A 17,946-nucleotide genomic window follows, 5' to 3' on the forward strand; every position below is an offset into this window, starting at 1 on the left:
GCTGGCATTAAAATTGCCGTCTGTCTTGCATGATAGGGGCTCTCGCAATTTTAGAAAAAAGCGTTACAATGCAGTTATTTAGAAACTTAATTCAGAAACTTGTGGGCTTTACTGATGCATGGGAATGTTATGTAGGATTGATTTAATATCACCATGCAAGGTTGATATTGCACCCATGCAGAATCTTGTGCAGAAAACCCAATTTCGTAGGATTTCTATACTGGACAAGTATTGTGATTATACATTTTTAGATGGCACATCCTGTGGTTTGCAATACTATATAAATTACCCTTTTGGCTATGCTAGAACAACACTTATCAACACCATTTTAACGTCTCAAACGGCTCTGCATGTAGCATGAAATCTTGCTGCACAATTAATGCATTCCACTCAACGTTAAATGCTCAGTGGACAAATCCAATCACTATGCTACCAATAAAAAGTGAGCTCTAGGACTAAGGACCTAATCGAGTTTATGTCAAGCTCCAACTGCCCAGCACTCAGCAGTTTACTGACAGTCTGAAGTAACTATACGTTATTAATTCTTCACTTCCTCTGACAAAATAATATATGCTCCAACATAAATAAAATAGTTTTTCAAGGACTTGACAAATTCGCAAAAAGGACCATATTATAATAATAATTATCCCTGTTATTTTCATTGTGAAGATGAGGGAGGCTGGGAGAAGAAGCTAAGAAGCTGCTTGATTAGCTTCAGCCTCCCGGAAACACAACTGGCGATAGCATACGAAAGTGAAGTGTACATATTCAAGACCAAGCTTTGATATGCACAAAGACCTTCTTCAAATGTTTGTGTAGAATTTGGGTACGTCTCGTGGAACCATATCCCAGTAGTGATCCTTGACCGCTGCCCGCTCGACTTGCAGAAAAGAGCGTAGCAGTATCCCATTGCGGCAAACATTGTTATTACTGTCGTACTCTAATGCTGCTATTGACTGTGCATTCGCTGACACTCGATCTGCTTCGAATGTCACAAAGGCAAATAAATTTCTTCCGCACGCAGCATGTGGACCACGCGAAGAGCGCGGTGGAGAGCGAAGCGATCGGGGTGAGGTATAACGCTACAGCATGCGCCGGCAGTTTGGCGAACAAAAAAAAATGAACTAAACAAGCAAAAGCAAATCTGGCGTCACGGGAGCGTCGGCATGGGCAGGTCAGAAGTTAATAGAGCTCTTGATCACAATAGCATGTCTGGGCGGACCGTTGTTATCGAGGCATAGTAAGTAGTTTTACATATCAGTTGCATTTAAAGGGTCACTGTCCAGGGAATGCCCTTTTAAGCAAAGGAGCCCAGTGTTTCCATCAGGTACCGGAGATAGTCTGTGCAAAATGCTACAGTGACACGCGCGCCGCAAAGCACCGAAAATACAATTCAAAGCTCTCTCATGATCTCCTCCGGGAAGCCAGCTTCCCCGTTTCCTGCGCTGGCCCGACGGGCCACAGCAATGACGTACGTACCGCGAACGGTGTTCATTGGTCCGTCTCGCTGACTGACGGGAGAAGAAGGGGTGTCTACCGCTCGCAGCGCGCTTTTCCCTCGCCACGGCCAGTCTGAATCCAGCGGCGCGCGCTCCCTCGACCGTTTTTTTTTTTTTTTTTTTTTTCGCGCTCGCGGAGAGCCACGCCCCACCTCCCGCCAAACGCGGAGGAGGAAGGGGAATTTGTATCGCGGAGGCTAGACGATCTCGGGCAGGAGAGTGAAAAACCTTTGCGAGGGAACGGAAGGAGAGAGGCATGACAGAATCGGGTGATTGCGGTGGCTGTAACTGCGTTATTAGTTACTCTTTTCAAAAACATTTTGCGGCCTTGCGTTCTAGGGGCGAAGTCTCACACTCACCGGGGAAGAAAATATTTTCGACCGGAGGGTGGACAGTGGGCCTTTAAGTGACGTCACTGGCTGCATTTTATGCTGCAGAGCACAACGTCAGTAGTGCAAACGAAAGCAGGTGTCGATAAGGCGATTAGATATGCCTGTAGCCTTTGGCTACGCTGCTGCACCCAAAGCTAACAGCTAAAATGGCGAGAATTGGGCCTAGAGAATTGGGCCTAGCACGGTGAAACCACTATGCTAACAGCTACTTTTTACCGTAGGTGCGCGCTCCATGTACGCACCTTGCTCTGAACGGAAATGCACAATGCGCTGCACCATATGCGCCACTAGTCTTTGAAGGCGCGCATTGGGCAGACTTCTTTCGTACTGACCGTTAGCTGGGAAACAGCTCAACGCTGGGCTTCAAGGCTATCAAACATATTTTGCATGCATGAGAACGTGGTAGAAACTGGTCGTCACTGTATATGCCATCGCAACGTTCTTCCGATTTCAGTGGTGCATCCCTCAGCTGCTCTTGCCTTTGGGGCCGGGGCGGCGTGTGATTGGCGATTGTACAGCCTACTATTAGCAGCACTACTCTTCTTGACCTTGATATCTATACACGCAACCAAAAAAGTTCTGTAAGCGCTCAGCAAAATATTATTCATATAAATGAAGAACACCAACACACCCAACACTACTGCGTATCGAAGGAAAAATATGATTAAAGAATATACAGTCTACGCTCCGGAGTATCGAGGGCCGTCAAACGGTTCGTCCCTAAGCAAGGCTGAGCTAAAGCAGCTGAATCTAAAACAATACGACTAGGGCAAGGCTCTGGGCATTCTTCTTAACAAGGTTATGTTAATTCTTCTAGGACTGATTTGCTATTAGGAAACTGAATTAATTTACTTTTGTGAAAATGAACACTCCTTCCACAAAGATGGCAGTGCAATACATCTTCACTAGAAAGTTTGGAGCCAAAAGCTTTTGCTTTTAAGCTACAACGTCTGGCGATCGTTTTATTCATCTTCAATATCATTTAAATCTCCTTAATGTAAGATGATTTTTTGTTCTGCCCTCTCCGAGGTAACAAGTACAGCAGGTTCGCCGCTACATTGCTCAGAATTAAACTGCCTGGTAGCTAAATCTTTGACAAAGCGTATATTATGTATGATTCCAACCGCAAGTAAAACAAATAAAAACACAGGAGAATCAATGTTGTAATTCTATTCAGTTCGTGGGAAATCGTTGCTATGATCGCATTAGGCTTGAAACATATATACTTACAGAATGTGAAATTAAAGCTAACGTCAAGCCGTTAGTCACAGGCGAACCCGGAGGTTTCGTGTTTAAAAAAAAAAAGCTCATTTTCATGCACCTTTTCCGTTTAGTAAGCTAGAATGGAAATAGAGTAAAGAAAACCTGGCATATTTCGAAAACTGTAAGTTCAATAGTGTACAGGATTCAATTGGTTGCCCTTTTTCTACAGCATAAGAGAAAAAGTATTTGCACCCTGGTATTCACCTAAACATGGCTCCATCTGTCCAATTATCGCGGTCTTGTATTATACTGGGTCATGCAAATGCAACTCCTTGCGGGCTTTTCTTTTTGTCCGCGCTTTGCCTCACTCCACTATTTTGCTTGATTTTCGAAAGCGTATTGGCCAGCAACTTACGTGCGTGTCTGGGCAGACATCATCGTACTTTTTGTTGTATGATGACTCATTTGAGAATGTTATGGATATCCGCACCTGAAATTGCATTAGAGTGAAATGTTAGGCGTGAATACGTAACTTCCTCTCTACTTCTCATCACGCTGACAGTTGATAGAGCTCTCAGAACGGGGTAAATACGATATGAAACGAAAAGTAAAGAGAGTATAAAGGAGGTTAGTGAAGCCAACAATCACTACCCACAGACAGGAAGCGGTATGCGCGGAGATGCTCTGGTCCTGTAGAAAGCGTAAGTTTAGTCGGAAAGCCACTTCTTTTACATTTTTAATCGTTTAATCTACAAGTTGAAAATGCCTTATGTATGTAATGATAAAAAATCTCTCTTATTCGCTCTAGAGTCAAGTGCCCTTTATTAAGTTGTGGAGGGGGATCTGATAAAACCTGCCTAGGTTTTGCTACCAACGTACCCCCTATCGCGAAATATGACAAAAATACCACGTGACGGCGGTGTTGCGCTGCCGTATTGGTGGGCTACCAAACACGTATTTATTCAATTAAGCTTGCATGCTCGCTGTGTCGAAATGAGCGGCCGATGCCACTCTAAGCGTACTCTCAAAACTGCGCCAGAACATACTGTCGGAGTCACGAGCGGCGTTAAGCGATGGGCAGGCCACCGAGAGCCGAACTCGTACGGAGCTTTTATCGATATATCATACTGAAAAAAAAAATTAGCTCCAGTTTTAGCTTTAGCTAAACCCGGTAGGTTGCGTAAGCAAAGCCGACGTAGCTTATTTTTCTTCTCGTTCTTCATTATCTTCTTCTTCTGCTTCTCCATCTAAGGCGCACCGTGGCTACCGACCGCGGCCACCCGACGGCTTCAGCTGCGAGCCCAGCGCCAGCCGCTCATGGCGACGGCAGCATCCCCATTCGGCAGCGGCGCTGCTCCATCTGCAGCGCACCGTGGCTACCGGCCGCGGTTACGCGAAGGGGCTGAGCCCTGGAGTAGTATTGCTTAGGCAAGAAATAAAAGCACCGAGGTCGCCTAATTCAATGCAAGATGTGTGTGTGTGTGTGTGTGTGCGTGTGTGTGTGTGTGTGTGTGTGTGTGTGTGTGTGTGTGTGTGTGTGTGTGTGTGTGTGTGTGTGTGTGTGTGTGTGTGTGTGTGTGTGTGTGTGTGCGTGCGTGCGTGCGTGCGTGCGTGCGTGCGTGCGTGCGTGCGTGCGTGTCACGGTGCAACCCGTTCATGATGTCACGTGGTGGTGGCAATGACGAGGGTAAGAAATGAAGGGTCCGGGAGTGCACTAAAGAAACTCTTAATGGGAGGACTTGCGCCCGCAAAAGAACTAAGCAATTCGGCGGCAGCGATAGCAACAATCTTGCTCGCTAGTCATATAACAAAGAATGCCTGTCGCGCTCGTCAACGCCCAACTTATACGCGACGAAGAAATGTCTAGATAAGGGCGCAGACGGTGACTAGCATAATCTGAAACATTGTAGAAACGCACGAGACTGGCTGGAAACTTCGAGATACAGCTCGGGGAATCTTGCGCGACAAAGAAAATGATGCATCACCGTCTCGGGACAACAGGCATGAATAAATAAACAATACAGAATTGATCTGCGCGCCAGATTCAAATGAATAGGCCCAATGACAGCGGCTGTCTAAATATAACAAAAATTTGAATGATTCGCAGCAATGTGAGCGCCAGCCTCTCACGTGTACACGGTAACAGCGTACGTTCCGTTCGTCCAAACATCGTTCGCAACGCTGCAATGTTACAGCGCACGGGCGCAGTCAGGCGGCATTTTTTTTAGATTGAGCATGCTTTCTTCAAATGCCGGATAAAAATTTCCTTGTCATAGGTACATTGCCAGAAAAAACTGGATATATTTTTTTCCAATTTCCTTCACAACTTGGTGAAACTCACTTGTTCTCAAACTGAATAATCAAAATAATAAAAACTTCATCTCACGTAATTATTAGCTAATTGGGCTGACTGTAAACTACTCTGAGGAGCGCTACATTACCTCAGAACATATCCTGTTGTTTTGACCAAGCTTCGCTCTACCGTGTTTTAATCCTTCGCTTAAAGTTATGTGAAACACCACAGATATATATTGTTACGATGAAATAGCAATGGGGTGTTTATTTACAGTGATATGGCAGTGGGATAAGGTGAAGCCTACTAGCCCCCAGGCACCAACGCTTTCTCCTCTTCTCCCAGACCATCACAATCCTTCATCCTCGTCAGTGGCGTGACATTTCCCCCCTACACAGCCTAAGCCCTTCGGGCGTGTTCATGAGTCGTGCGAGGCTGACACGGCTTCAAGCGGGCAACATGACATAGTTCGGGTTGGGCAGACCGACGACCCGATGCTGGCAGGCGGGCTATTGCATAAGTTAAGTCACTGATGCGTTTGACAACCACATATGGTCCGTCATAGTAGGCCAAGAGTTTTTGATGTAGGCCACAGCGCCGGCTTGGACGCCACAACCAGACTAAATCACCTACAGAGTACGTGACCCACCGGTGACTAACATCGTATCGCACTTTAGAACGTTCTTGTGAAGCACCAGACTCTAATCGGGCGATTCGCCGAGTTTTTTCGGCGAGGCAGAGGGCCTCAGCCAGGCAGGGGTCTTCACGGCTTGTGAAGGGCAGGATAGTATCCAGGGGGTAGCGTGGCGGTCTGGCATAGAGCAGGAAAAATGGACTGTACCCAGTCGTCTCATCCGTGGCAGTAATAAACGCATACGTGATGAAGGGTAGTATGGTGTCCCAGTTCTTATGCCCTGCGTCCACATACATGGCTAGCATGTTGATAAGCGTTCTGTTGACGCGCTCAGGCAAGCCATTTGTCTGGGGATGGCATGGCGTCGAGTGTCGGAAAGTTACGGAGCATAAACGCATGAGCTCTTCAATAACATCAGCAGTGAATTGTCGGCGCCGATCAGTGGTGACAATTCGTGGCGGTCCGTGTCGTAAGATCACTGAGTGCAGCAAGAAAAGCGACACTGATGCGCCGTAGCAGATGTAAGAGCGGTGGTTTCACAGTAACGTGTGAGATAGTCCGCGCAGATTACAATCCAGCGATTTCCATCCAGGGACTTCGGAAACGGACCTACGAGGTCAATGCCTACTTGATCAAACGGAGCTGTCGGGGTCTTCACAGGGTGCAGCAAGCCAGATGGAGTTGCAGTTGGACGTTTGTGGCGTTGATATTGCTTGCAACTGGCAACATATTGTTCAATCGTCGAGCGCATTCTGGGCTAGTAAAATCTTTCTTGAGCACGGTGGAGTGTTCGAACCGATCCCAAATGCCCAGAAGTTGGAACATCATGCATAACACGCAATACGTCCGTGCACAGCGTCTTGGGAACTACGAGTAGGTATCGCTGGCCGACAGGCAAATAACTCTTTTTCCATAGGAGGCCATCACGCACACAAAAACGGCTTGTAGGTACGCTGGCTTGGGCGGCGGCAAAGAGAGGCTGCAGACTGCTATCATTTTGCTGTTCCGTTTTGAAAAGATTCGTGTCGGGGAAAGCTGGCTCGAGAGTCGATATATAATTGTCGAAGTCGTCACTGTCAGGTCCAGTCGTGGCCATTGGCATCCTAGAAAGACAATCTGCGTCTGCATGACGCCTCCCGCTTTTGTACGCCACGGCAGTCATATTCCTGTAACCGGAGGGCCCAGCGTGCGAGGCGACCACATGGGTCTGGAAGGCTCCGCAGCCAACAGAGTTAATGATGGTCAGTTACGATAGTCAACGACCGTCCGTATAAATATGGACAGAAACGCTGCACAGCGAAAACTACAGCCAGGCATTCCTGTTCGGCGACTGTGTAGTTTCGATCCGGCTTGCTTAGGGTACGACTTGCGTACGCGATAACATGCTCTCGTTCATCGTGCCGTTGGACAAGGACTGCCCCGAGACCGATTCCACTAGCGTCCGTGTGAACTTCTGTCACTGCAGCAAGATCAAAGTGACGTAGGATGGGTTTTGATATTAAAAGAAACCAGTTGACGAAATGACGCGTCGCCGTCTGGTGTCCAGTCAAAAGTGGAGTTTTTGTTGAGAAGGCACGTCAATGGGTAAGCAACGTCAGCAAAGCGATGTATAAAACGTCTAAAATACGAACACAACCCTAGAAAACTACGCAACTTCTTCACTGTCTGCGGGGGTTTAAAAGACTCAACAGCGGCAGTTTTCTGGGGATCTGGCATTACACCATCACCATTGACAAGGTGTCCTAGCACCAGCGCTTGGCGCTCTCCAAAGCGGCACTTTTTCGAGTTTAGAATTAAGGCGGCGTTGCGCAGACAATTCAAGACGCGTACTAGACGGTCATTGTGTTCTTGGAAGGATTTCCCAAATATTACGACATCGTCCAGATAGCAGACAAATGTCCCATTTTAAGCCGCGCAAAACTGTGTCCATAAAGCGTTCAAATGTGGCTGGCGCATTACACAGCCCGAATGGCATAACATTAAACTCATAAAGGCCATCTGGCGTTACGAAGGCTGTTTTTTTCTTATCCGCAGGGTCCATTGGAATTTGCCAGTAGCCAGATCTGAGATCAAGACAAGAAAAATAGGACGCACCAGAGAGGCAGTCGAGGGCATCGTCTATGCGAGGAAGAGGATAGACGTCCTTTTTCGTAACAGAATTTAGACGCCGATAATCGACGCAGAATTGCCACGAACAGTTTTCTTGCGTACAATAATAACAGGGGCAGCCCAGGGGCTAGATGACTCCTGTATCACCTTCTTCCGTAGCATGTCCTCCACTTGCTCATGAATGACTTTGCGCTCAGATGGGGACACGCGATATGGCTTTTGACGGATGGGACGAGCCGAACCAGTGTCGATAGTATGATGGGTCCGATGTGCCGGGCGAGAGGTCAGTCCATCTGTTTGAGAAAAGTCAAACATAGGCGAAAAGGGTAGAAGAATATCCACAAGAGTACGGCGTTGAGGTGAGCTAAGATCGGCGCTGATCATGCGGAAGATCATCAGCAGGGAGAGGTACGGTGGCACTCGTAGCATCTGTGACCAAAGCAACGATGTGGGGCGCATCGGGTCCACAGGAGACAAGCTTGAATCCCGTTGGTAAAATTGCGGGCTCGGACGATGGATTCATTGTCCATAACGAGGCACTAGCGTGATGCACGGAGATCATACAGTGAGGGATAACATTTTTCTTCAGGCATGCTGAGTGCACCACGGCCTGAAATGAAACCTGGTCAAGAAGTGGAGCGGACACGGGGACGAACATGGCGGACAAAGGTGGAACTACTGTCTTCGGTAATAATAAAAACGGTTTCTTCATTGCGGCCACTTTCAAAAAGAGTCGGCAGATGCGAGCCGTCAAAATGAACCTCTTGACTTCGGCAGTCCATGGTAGCGCCACAAAACTTCAAGTCCATTCCTAAAATGATGTCATGCGTAGAGTGGGGTAAGACTACGAATTCGGCTTGAAAAATTGCACCACCCACAGACGCTTGTGCACCTAGCACCTCCACCAAGTTGTTACGATGAAATAGCAAAGGGGTGTTTATTTACAGTGATATGGCAGTGCGATAAGGTGAAGCCTACTAGCCCCCAGGCACCAACGCTTTCTCCTCTTCATCTCCTAGACCATCACAATCCTCCATCGTCGTCAGTGGAGTGACAATATATATATATTTATATACATATGCTGGTACAGCTTCTCCTGTCATTTTAGTCACGTCTAGCCCTGTTGTCAGTGACACATTTTGATGCCGGCGCAGGGTATCGATCCCTGTATATGCCCCTCCTTTGAAAAATTTTTGGACACTCTTTTTCGTGGACTTGTGGCAAATTTGCATGTGTTACCTAGATGACGTAGTGATTTTCGGGAGGACCTTCGGCGAGCATAACAGCCGTTTAGCTGTGGTTCTTAACTGCATGGAGAAAGCGGGTGTCATTTAGATCTCTAAAAAGTGCCGCTTCGGTGAACGCCAGATAGTTGTTCTTAGGCATTTGGTTGACAAAGACGGTCTTAGGCCTGACCCACAGAAGATTGAAGATGTCAGCTGCGTCAAAGAGCCCAAGTCTGTGAAAGAACTCAGGAGCTTCCTGGGACTTAGTTCTTACTTTCGACACTTAATCCCTAAGTTTGCTGACGTAGCCTACCCCCTCACATGCCTCTTGCGGAAAGATATTCCTTTCAAATGGACTCTTGAATGTTATTCTGCGTTTCGCAAACTCAAGTTTCTTCTTACCTCGCGGTCCATACTGCGTCATTTCAATTTGACAACTCCCACTGAACTCCACACTGACGTAAGTGGCATCGGCGTGGGTGCTGTGCTCATACAACGGCATGACAGAAACCAACACGTTGACGCTTACGCAAGTCGCACCCTTAGCAAGTCCGAACGCAAATACACCATGACGGAGCAAGAGTGCCTTGCGTCGTTTTTGGCGTACAGTGGTTTCGCTCGTACCTTATATATATGGACGTGCCTTTACAGTCATCACCGATCACCATTCGCTTTGCTGGCTGGTGAATCTACGCGATCCCTGCGCTCGGTTGGCCCGCTGGGCATTACGCCTTCAGGAGTTCAACTTTACAGTATCGTACAAAAAGGGCCGCCAACACGCTGACTGCCTCTCGCAGCTGCCTCTCGCAACTACCCTCTGCGATGACAACTTTGACGACTGTCTTGCCGTCATTTCCGTAGAATTTCCGGACCTCGCCACTTTCCAGCGATAACAACGAAAAGATGAAGACTTGGTATCACGCTTTGAAAAAGCTCGTCATCCGGCATCTGCGAACCCTTTCTGCATTCGCCATGGTTTGCTGTATCGAAAAAATTACTTGTCTGGCGGTGCGCGCTTTTTGCTAGTCGTTCCGACCAGCTTCTACTCCACTGTTCAACACTCTATGCACGATGACATTACAGCTGCGCACTTGGGGTTTCAAGGACTCTTACCCGTATTAAGTAACGTTTCTACTGGCAAAATATGCGTCGAACGACTCAGCGTTACGTGAACTCCTGCGTGCAGTGCCAGCGGTTCAAGCTTCTCATGACTTCTCCGCCGGGTCACTTACATCCCGTGACGCCACCAACCACGCCATATGAGCACGTGGGTGCTGACCTCACACGCCCGATTACCCGCTTGTTCAAAGGCAATCGCAGGGTCATTGTGTGCGTTGATCATCTCACGCGTTACTGTGAAACTGCCGCCATCCCTTCCGCCCCCGCCGCTGGCGTCTCCTTCTTTCTTCTTCACGGTGTCGTCCTCTGTTATGGGCCTCCTCGTGTAATTATCAGTGACCGGGGCCGCCAGTTTACGGCAGATGTTGTGGAACCGCTTCTGCGTTATTATACTTGCCAGTTGCGTCACTATACGCCGTACCATCCCCATACAAATGGCCTCGTTGAACGTACAAACCGGACACTGCCGAACATGCCTGCGATGTATGTTGACTCGCAGCATAAGAACTGGGATGATGTGCTTCCGTTCACTACTTACGCCTATAACACCACGAAGCATGAGACTACTCCTTATAGTCCATTTTTCCTCTTCTACGCCCGTCCGCCTCACCATCTCACCAGCTCACTATCTGTTGGTTAGCGTACCAGGCTAAGGTGCAGAATCACTCTAAATAAACCTTTAAAAAATATATATATCGAGCGGAGTGTACGCTTCATTTGAAGAATCATTTTATCGTACCCGACGTTTCGACCAGAACCTGGCGTCTTCATCAGGTGTGCGAATGCACTCGCATCATATACGTTAAATGTTCTCGCTCGCATCATATTATATATATATATATATATATATATATATATATATATATATATATATATATATATATATAATTGATCTTAACTGATCTGCTTGTAGCTTACGGGGGTCACGGTTCTGGCAGTCTTGAAGCCATAGGTAGCGTAAGAGGGTTCTAGCCCAGCTTTCGCCCTCGCTCTTGATCACGTTCTACGTGACGCTGGCGGTAACCAAGGACGTTCTACGTCCGCCGCTGTGGCTGAGGGTGGCGCTGGTGAACACTCTCAAGGTTTGTATACAGATAACACAAATACCCAAGAAAGTAGCAGGGGGGACAGCGGCCGTTCTAGCTCAGTTGGAAGCGCACCGGTCGCGTTATTCGGAGGTCGTGGGTTCGGTTCCCACCATCGGCACGTTGTTTTTTCTTCTACTTTGTGTTTAATTATCTTTCCCCTAAATAGATTACATTACTAATTTCTGTGATTATCCAAGTAAACTTAAAAAAAAGACAAAGTACGATCCCCAACGCTTTCCTTGGCCTCGCCGACTGTTGGCTTCTTTCCTTCATGTATTATAACGAGCACCCTCATTTCCCCTTAATTGATCTGCTTGTACTTACGGGGGTCTCACTTCTGGCAGTCTTGAAGACATAGGTAGCGTAAGAGGGTTCTAGCCAAGCTTTCGCCCTCGCTCTTGATCACGTTCTACGTGACGCTGGCGGTAACAAAGGACGTTCTACGTCCGCCGCTATGGCTGAGGGTGGGGCTGGTGAACACTCTCAAGGTTCGTATACAGACAACACAAATACCCAAGAATGTAGCAGGGGGGACAGCGGCCGATGTAGCTCAGTTGGAAGAGCACCGGACGCCTTATTCGGAGGTCGTGGGTTCGGTTCCCACCATCAGCACGTTGTTTTTTCTTCTACTTTGTGTTTAATTATCTTCCCCTAAATAGATTACATTACTAATTTCTGTGATTATCCAGGTAAACTTAAAAAAAAAGACATAAAAGTACGATCCCCAACGCTTTCCTTGGCCTCGCCGACTGTCGGCTTCTTTATTTCAAATATATATATGAAGGAAAAAAGCCAACAGTCGGCGAGGCCAAGGAAAAGCGTTGGGGATCGTACTTTATTTCTTTCTTTTCCTTTTTTTTTAATGTTCACTTGGACAATCACAGAAATTACTAATGTATTCTGTTTAGGGGAAAGATAATTAAACACAAAGTAGAAGAAAAAACAACGTGCCGATGGTGGGAACCGAACCCACGACCTCCGAATATCGCGTCCGGTGCTCTTCCAACTGAGCTACATCGGCCGCTGTCCCCCCTGCTACTTGCTTGGGTATTTATGTTGTCTGTTTACGAACCTTGAGAGTGTTCACGTTCTACGTGACACTGGCGGTAACAAAGGACGTTCCACGTCCGCCGCCTTGGTTGAGGGTGGCGCTGGTGAACACTCTCAAGGTTCGTAAACAGACAACATAAATACCCAAGCAAGTAGCAGGGGGGACAGCGGCCGACGTAGCTCAGTTGGAAGAGCACCAGACGCTATATTCGGAGGTCGTGGGTTCGGTTCCCACCATCGGCACGTTGTTTTTTCTTCTACTTTGTGTTTATTTATCTTTCCCCTAAACAGATTACATTACTAATTTCTGTGATTGTCCATGTGAACATTAAAAAAAAAAAGAAAAGAAAGAAATAAAGTACCATCCCCAACGCTTTTCCTTGGCCTCGCCCACTGTTGGCTTCTTTCCTTCATGTAGTATAACGAGCACCCTCATTTCCCCTTATGTGATGTGCATATATATATATATATATATATATATATATATATATATATATATATATATATATATATATATATATATATATATATATATATATATATATATACCAAGCGTTTTTTTAGCGTTTGTAGCCCGGTATTTGAAACCCTGCTAGAGATACACCGGTGCGGTCTGTGCATCTGAATTGTACATAAATGCGGACATTACGTACGTGACAGAGCAAATAAGGAATGACTTAGCTAAAATTATTAATGACCTTTATTTGAATTTAAAGGGCCAACATTATGTTAAGAAAGTTAAGAACATTACCATAAGACTTGATTCCAGATTTTTGTTATCTTTATCGGTAATGGAGTCAAAAACACACAAAGCTGGCCTCCTGAAATGCACATTTTTAAAACGGCGTCGCCTGGTGTGGCATTCTAGCGGAAACTGCGCTCATTGCTTCTACTACTTAAAATATAGACAGACGACGCCTGGCGCTTTTTGTTTTCGCAGACAGAAAACTGCATAACCGGCGAGTCGAAAATAGGTCAAACAATTCTGCACATCGGTCGTAATGTCAGACGTTTCTCTATTTATCTAGTAGTATTTGTGGTTCTGTAGTTGTGCAATACTTTTTTGTTGTGTGTACTGAAAATTCTAACATTACTACACAAATTTATGTCGTCAGCCCAGGGTCCCTCTTTTTGACACATATGGTAGCTGTTCGGCGCCATATTCTTTTCGGATTGCTTCTTAAAAAAGTCACGTCTTTCAAATTTATGGCTAGAAATTTTTAGACGTCAAAATGGCTTTTTGTGAAGACGTCAAAATGACGTGGCCTTGCAAACGGATTTTTAGCAGACCGATTCATGCTGCCTGGATAGCAATATAAGTAAACGTGAATGAAATAAGAAGGTATATGGTAGGGAGGAAAGCACTTGTGCATGTATTAGGAATGAGGCAAAATATACTGCTTGATCTAAAGCTGCTGTCAAGGGGCGCTTCCCGAAATCTGATTGATCGACGTTCTGTAGCGGGAAATAGGTAATGCATGCAGATTATACGGTAATGTCAAAATGACGTTTTATGCCGTAAAGGATGTGCTGCCATTGCAGTAAATGGCAGAATTTGTGTACCATGTATGGAACCACATTAAGGTGGGCGCAAACATAGCGAATTTGACTTAGAGCATAGGCGGCTCTAAGCTCACCGCAGTTTGGTAGACAATTTCTCTGGGTGGGAAAGTGAGCTGAGGCACCTTGTTGTAATTGCAGATATCACTGAAACGGCGTCATAAGGGCACATTTCAGCTGCCCAACCTTTCAGAGGATTAATAATAAAGACATAAATTTACAGCCGCACGAGAGCCCCAGCTGCCCTCCCGTTGCAAACGTTTTGCTCTTAAAAAGAAACCATCGATCCGCGCGATTTTCGCCAAGTGAAGCAACGGTAATCTGCTAATTCAAGTGGTTGATCTGTGCGACACGAGGCATTTCAGAGAGCACCACGATGTTTTAGATTTATCTGTCCGGACGGTTCGAGAGGCATATGGTTTGGCGACTGTGCAAGGAACTTCGCGGCGACAGGCAGCCAGGAATCACCAAGGCCTCCCTTAAACATTGTCCCTAAACATTTCCTTTTTGGTCTAGCTCTATGCATTCACTTCAATCTTAATGAAATGCGCGTTCCCAGGATGGAAAAAGCAAGCAAAAGTACTAACAGCAATTTTTTTAACAAAGGAATGTATGTGCTGTGCACAAAGAATTTGTTTTCTTGGTACATGTGATGTGTATCATCCAAAATTTTGCTCAGATATTTTAGTTTTGCTTTATATGTTAGAAAACAAACATTAGTACTTCGGAGCGCACTATGACGATACGCTCTAGCCACCATGATTGCTTTAAAAAAAATACGCGGGACTTCAGCGACTAAAGTAGAACAAAGGCGAAAGCCTCAGTGCCGCATTCTACTACGCAACTGCTACTGATTAGTAAGTATTGTACTGTGATAGTCATCGCCATCGACATGCACCTGTGCGTTGTGCGACGAAGACGAAGTACGCTGGGCTCGCCGTTGCAAGGTCCTGTCCTCACAGCTCTCCATCTGAGCTTCAATAAACGCCCTATTACAATTGGCGGAGGTGCCGGAAACGATCCCACCCAAACTGGAACTGCGAAGCCGTACACTACCCTCTACGACCGCCATGCAAGACACTTCGACGCTGCCGGGCGTTCCACCCACGATCATGTGTGCTGGCGTCGTGCGCCAGCGTGACCCTTGCCTGTTCAGCGGCACGGCCGATCAAGATGTCGACGACTGGCTGTCATCCTATGAAAGAGTAAGCACCTACAACAAGTGGGATGACTCATACAAGCTCAGTAACGTCATATTCTATCTGACGGACGTGGCGAACCTCTGGTTTCGCAACCATGAGGCTGACCTGTCATCTTGGTCGACATTTAAAAAGAATTTCGCGGAAGTGTTCGGCCGCCCGGCAGTGCGTAAGCTTCGTGCCGAACAACGTTTACACGATCGTGTTCAGCGCGCTGATGAGACCTTTACCAGCTACATAGAAGACGCCGTTGATCTCTGCAAACGAGTCGACCCGGCCATGCCGGAAGCAAACAAAATCCGCTACATCCTCGAGGGCATTTCTGAGGACGCCTTCCAGATGCTGGTAGCGAAAGATCCCACCACCGTTAGTGAACTCGTGAAGCTTTGCCAGAGCTACGACGAGCTCCGCAAGCGGCGCGCTTCTAGGCGCCGCTCCAGTGTGTGCGACGAAGGCGTATCCGCATTAGCCCTGGGTGGTTCGCCAACTTCTGAAGGGAGCCCGCTGAATCAAAAGATCAAAGATTTTATTCGTGAAGAGGTCGCACGTCAAATCTCACTCCTTCCCCATTTTCAAGACTCGGGCCGCCTCGTTCCTGAACTGGCTCCATCTTTGGCCCCTGCTATACGCCGTGTCGTGCAAGAACACGTCGCTGATGCCTTGCCGTCCAACCCCGTGGTGCCGCCTGTGACGGCACCTCTCACGTATGCCCAAGTAACGGCTAGGCCACCACCTTCGCCCACGTCTGGCTCCTATGTGCAGGTCCCTGCCTACCGTTCACCGCCGCATGCTGAGCCTTCGTTTCAAGCCCCACCCTCAAGGTTCCGCCCACATCCTATGAAACCTTGGCGTACTACGGACAACCTTCCGATTTGCTATGCCTGCGGTCGGCCGGGCCATGTTGCGCGCCTTTGTCGCCAGCGCCTCCAACCTTCACAGCCTGACATTCGATTTTACCCGTACGATACCGACTCACGCTCGCAAATGATTCCGCCCGGTTCTCAATTTGTCCCACAAGATCGCCAAACCTATACCACTCGTCGATCACATTCTCCTCGGCGCCGATCGCTTTCTCCAATGCTGCGACGTTCTACCAGCACCGTTGAGGGAAACTAACAGTCGCAGTTCCGGGGGCAAGAACTGCGCTTGTTTCGAATTCCTCAAGTCCTCCATGCCGTCCCGCTAATGTTATCAAAGTTTCTGTCGAAGGCGCCACAGTTCTCGCTCTCGTCGATACCGGTGCAGCCGTCTCCGTCATCAGTGAAGCGCTCTGCCGTCGAATTCGCAAAGTGACCACTCCGATTTCCGACTTTTCGCTCCGCACCGCCTCATCACAGCACATTCACCCCTCCGCATCTTGCACAGCCCGTGTGCTCATTCAAGACGTCTTGTACCCCATCGAGTTTATTGTTCTGCCGAACTGCTCGCATGATATCATCCTCGGATACGATTTTCTATCGACTCATCAAGCCGTTATTGACTGTGCTCGTGCAGAAATTGCCTTCGCCCCCCTCTGTGATGCCCCCTTCTGTGATACCCCTCCCCGCACTGCAAAACTTCTCGTCGCCCATGACACCGACATTCCTCCGTTCTCTGCTGCCCTCGTACCACTGTCTTGTGAGTGGGTAACACCTTTGACTGCGATTTTTACACCTTCCGAAGCCACCTCCCGTCATCCCTGCCTCCTTTTTCCGTTCGCTGTTCTCGAAATTCAAGACGGCAAGAGTGCACTTTACGCCTCGAACCCATTTTCTTGCCCAGCAGTCCTGCTCCGTGGCGAATGCATTGGACGTCTTGAAGAGCTTGATCCCAGTCATATCACCACTCTTGCTGACTCAACCCCCTCCTTCGACGTTAGTCTGTGCTCTTGCGATGTTGCGACCGCTTCGACGCCCTCCGACGTTTTCCAACATGCTATTGATGCTGATCTTCCACTTGCGCAACGTGATCAACTTGTCGCCCTCTTGCAGAACTTCGCTTCTTCATTCGACTTTCCTCAAACTGACTTGGGCCGCACGTCTGTCGTAGAGCACACCATCGACACCGGTAAAACTGCACCTTTGCGCCAGCGTCCCTATCGCGTGTCGGCTTCGGAGCGCCAAGTAATTGCTGATCATGTGGACGACATGCTCCGTCGGGGTGTCATTCGGCCATCCCACAGTCCCTGGGCGTCTCCAGTTGTGTTGGTACCTAAGAAAGATGGCTCCTTCCGGTTTTGTGTCGACTACCGCCGGCTCAACAAGATCACGCGCAAGGACGTCTATCCTCTGCCACGCATCGATGACGCACTAGACTGCTTGCAGGGCGCCGAGTTTTTCTCCTCGTTGGATTTACGATCTGGCTACTGGCAGGTGCCAATGGCTGACGCTGACCGCTCTAAAACTGCCTTCATCACACCAGATGGATTATATGAATTCAACGTCATGCCCTTTGGGCTTTGCAACGCCCCGGCCACATTTGAACGCCTCATGGACACTGTGCTTCGTGGATTCAAGTGGCGAACCTGTCTTTGCTATCTCGATGATATCGTAGTCTTTTCTACCGATTTTCAATCCCACCTGCTCCGACTGAAGG

At 47.7% G+C, this 17,946-nt stretch overlaps 2 protein-coding genes and 1 non-coding gene across 3 annotated transcripts in view; 2 read left to right on the forward strand and 1 right to left on the reverse strand.

Annotated features, from left to right (window-relative positions):
- Window positions 1–4,557, forward strand: part of LOC146200520 (melatonin receptor type 1C-like) — a 153,683-nt gene extending 149,126 nt beyond the window's left edge. Inside the window, exon 6 of the mRNA XM_084595547.1 lies at window positions 4,347–4,557. The gene's annotated coding sequence lies outside the window, so the exon portion shown is untranslated. The remainder of the gene's footprint in view (window positions 1–4,346) is intronic.
- LOC146200521 (chymotrypsinogen B-like) overlaps window positions 1–17,946 on the reverse strand; it is a 65,273-nt gene that overhangs the window by 30,138 nt on the left and 17,189 nt on the right. Inside the window, exon 2 of the mRNA XM_084592387.1 lies at window positions 3,510–3,584. Within this exon, the coding sequence (XP_084448513.1) occupies window positions 3,510–3,584 (75 nt within the window). The remainder of the gene's footprint in view (window positions 1–3,509; window positions 3,585–17,946) is intronic.
- Window positions 12,103–12,175, forward strand: TRNAR-CCU (transfer RNA arginine (anticodon CCU)). Its single transcript has one exon. It is a non-coding gene; the product is annotated as a tRNA-Arg (tRNA).

The sequence above is a fragment of the Amblyomma maculatum genome, chromosome 2 (assembly GCF_055883805.1).
Source record: "Amblyomma maculatum isolate TAMU_Amacu chromosome 2, ASM5588380v1, whole genome shotgun sequence".
NCBI classification, from domain to species: domain Eukaryota; kingdom Metazoa; phylum Arthropoda; class Arachnida; order Ixodida; family Ixodidae; genus Amblyomma; species Amblyomma maculatum.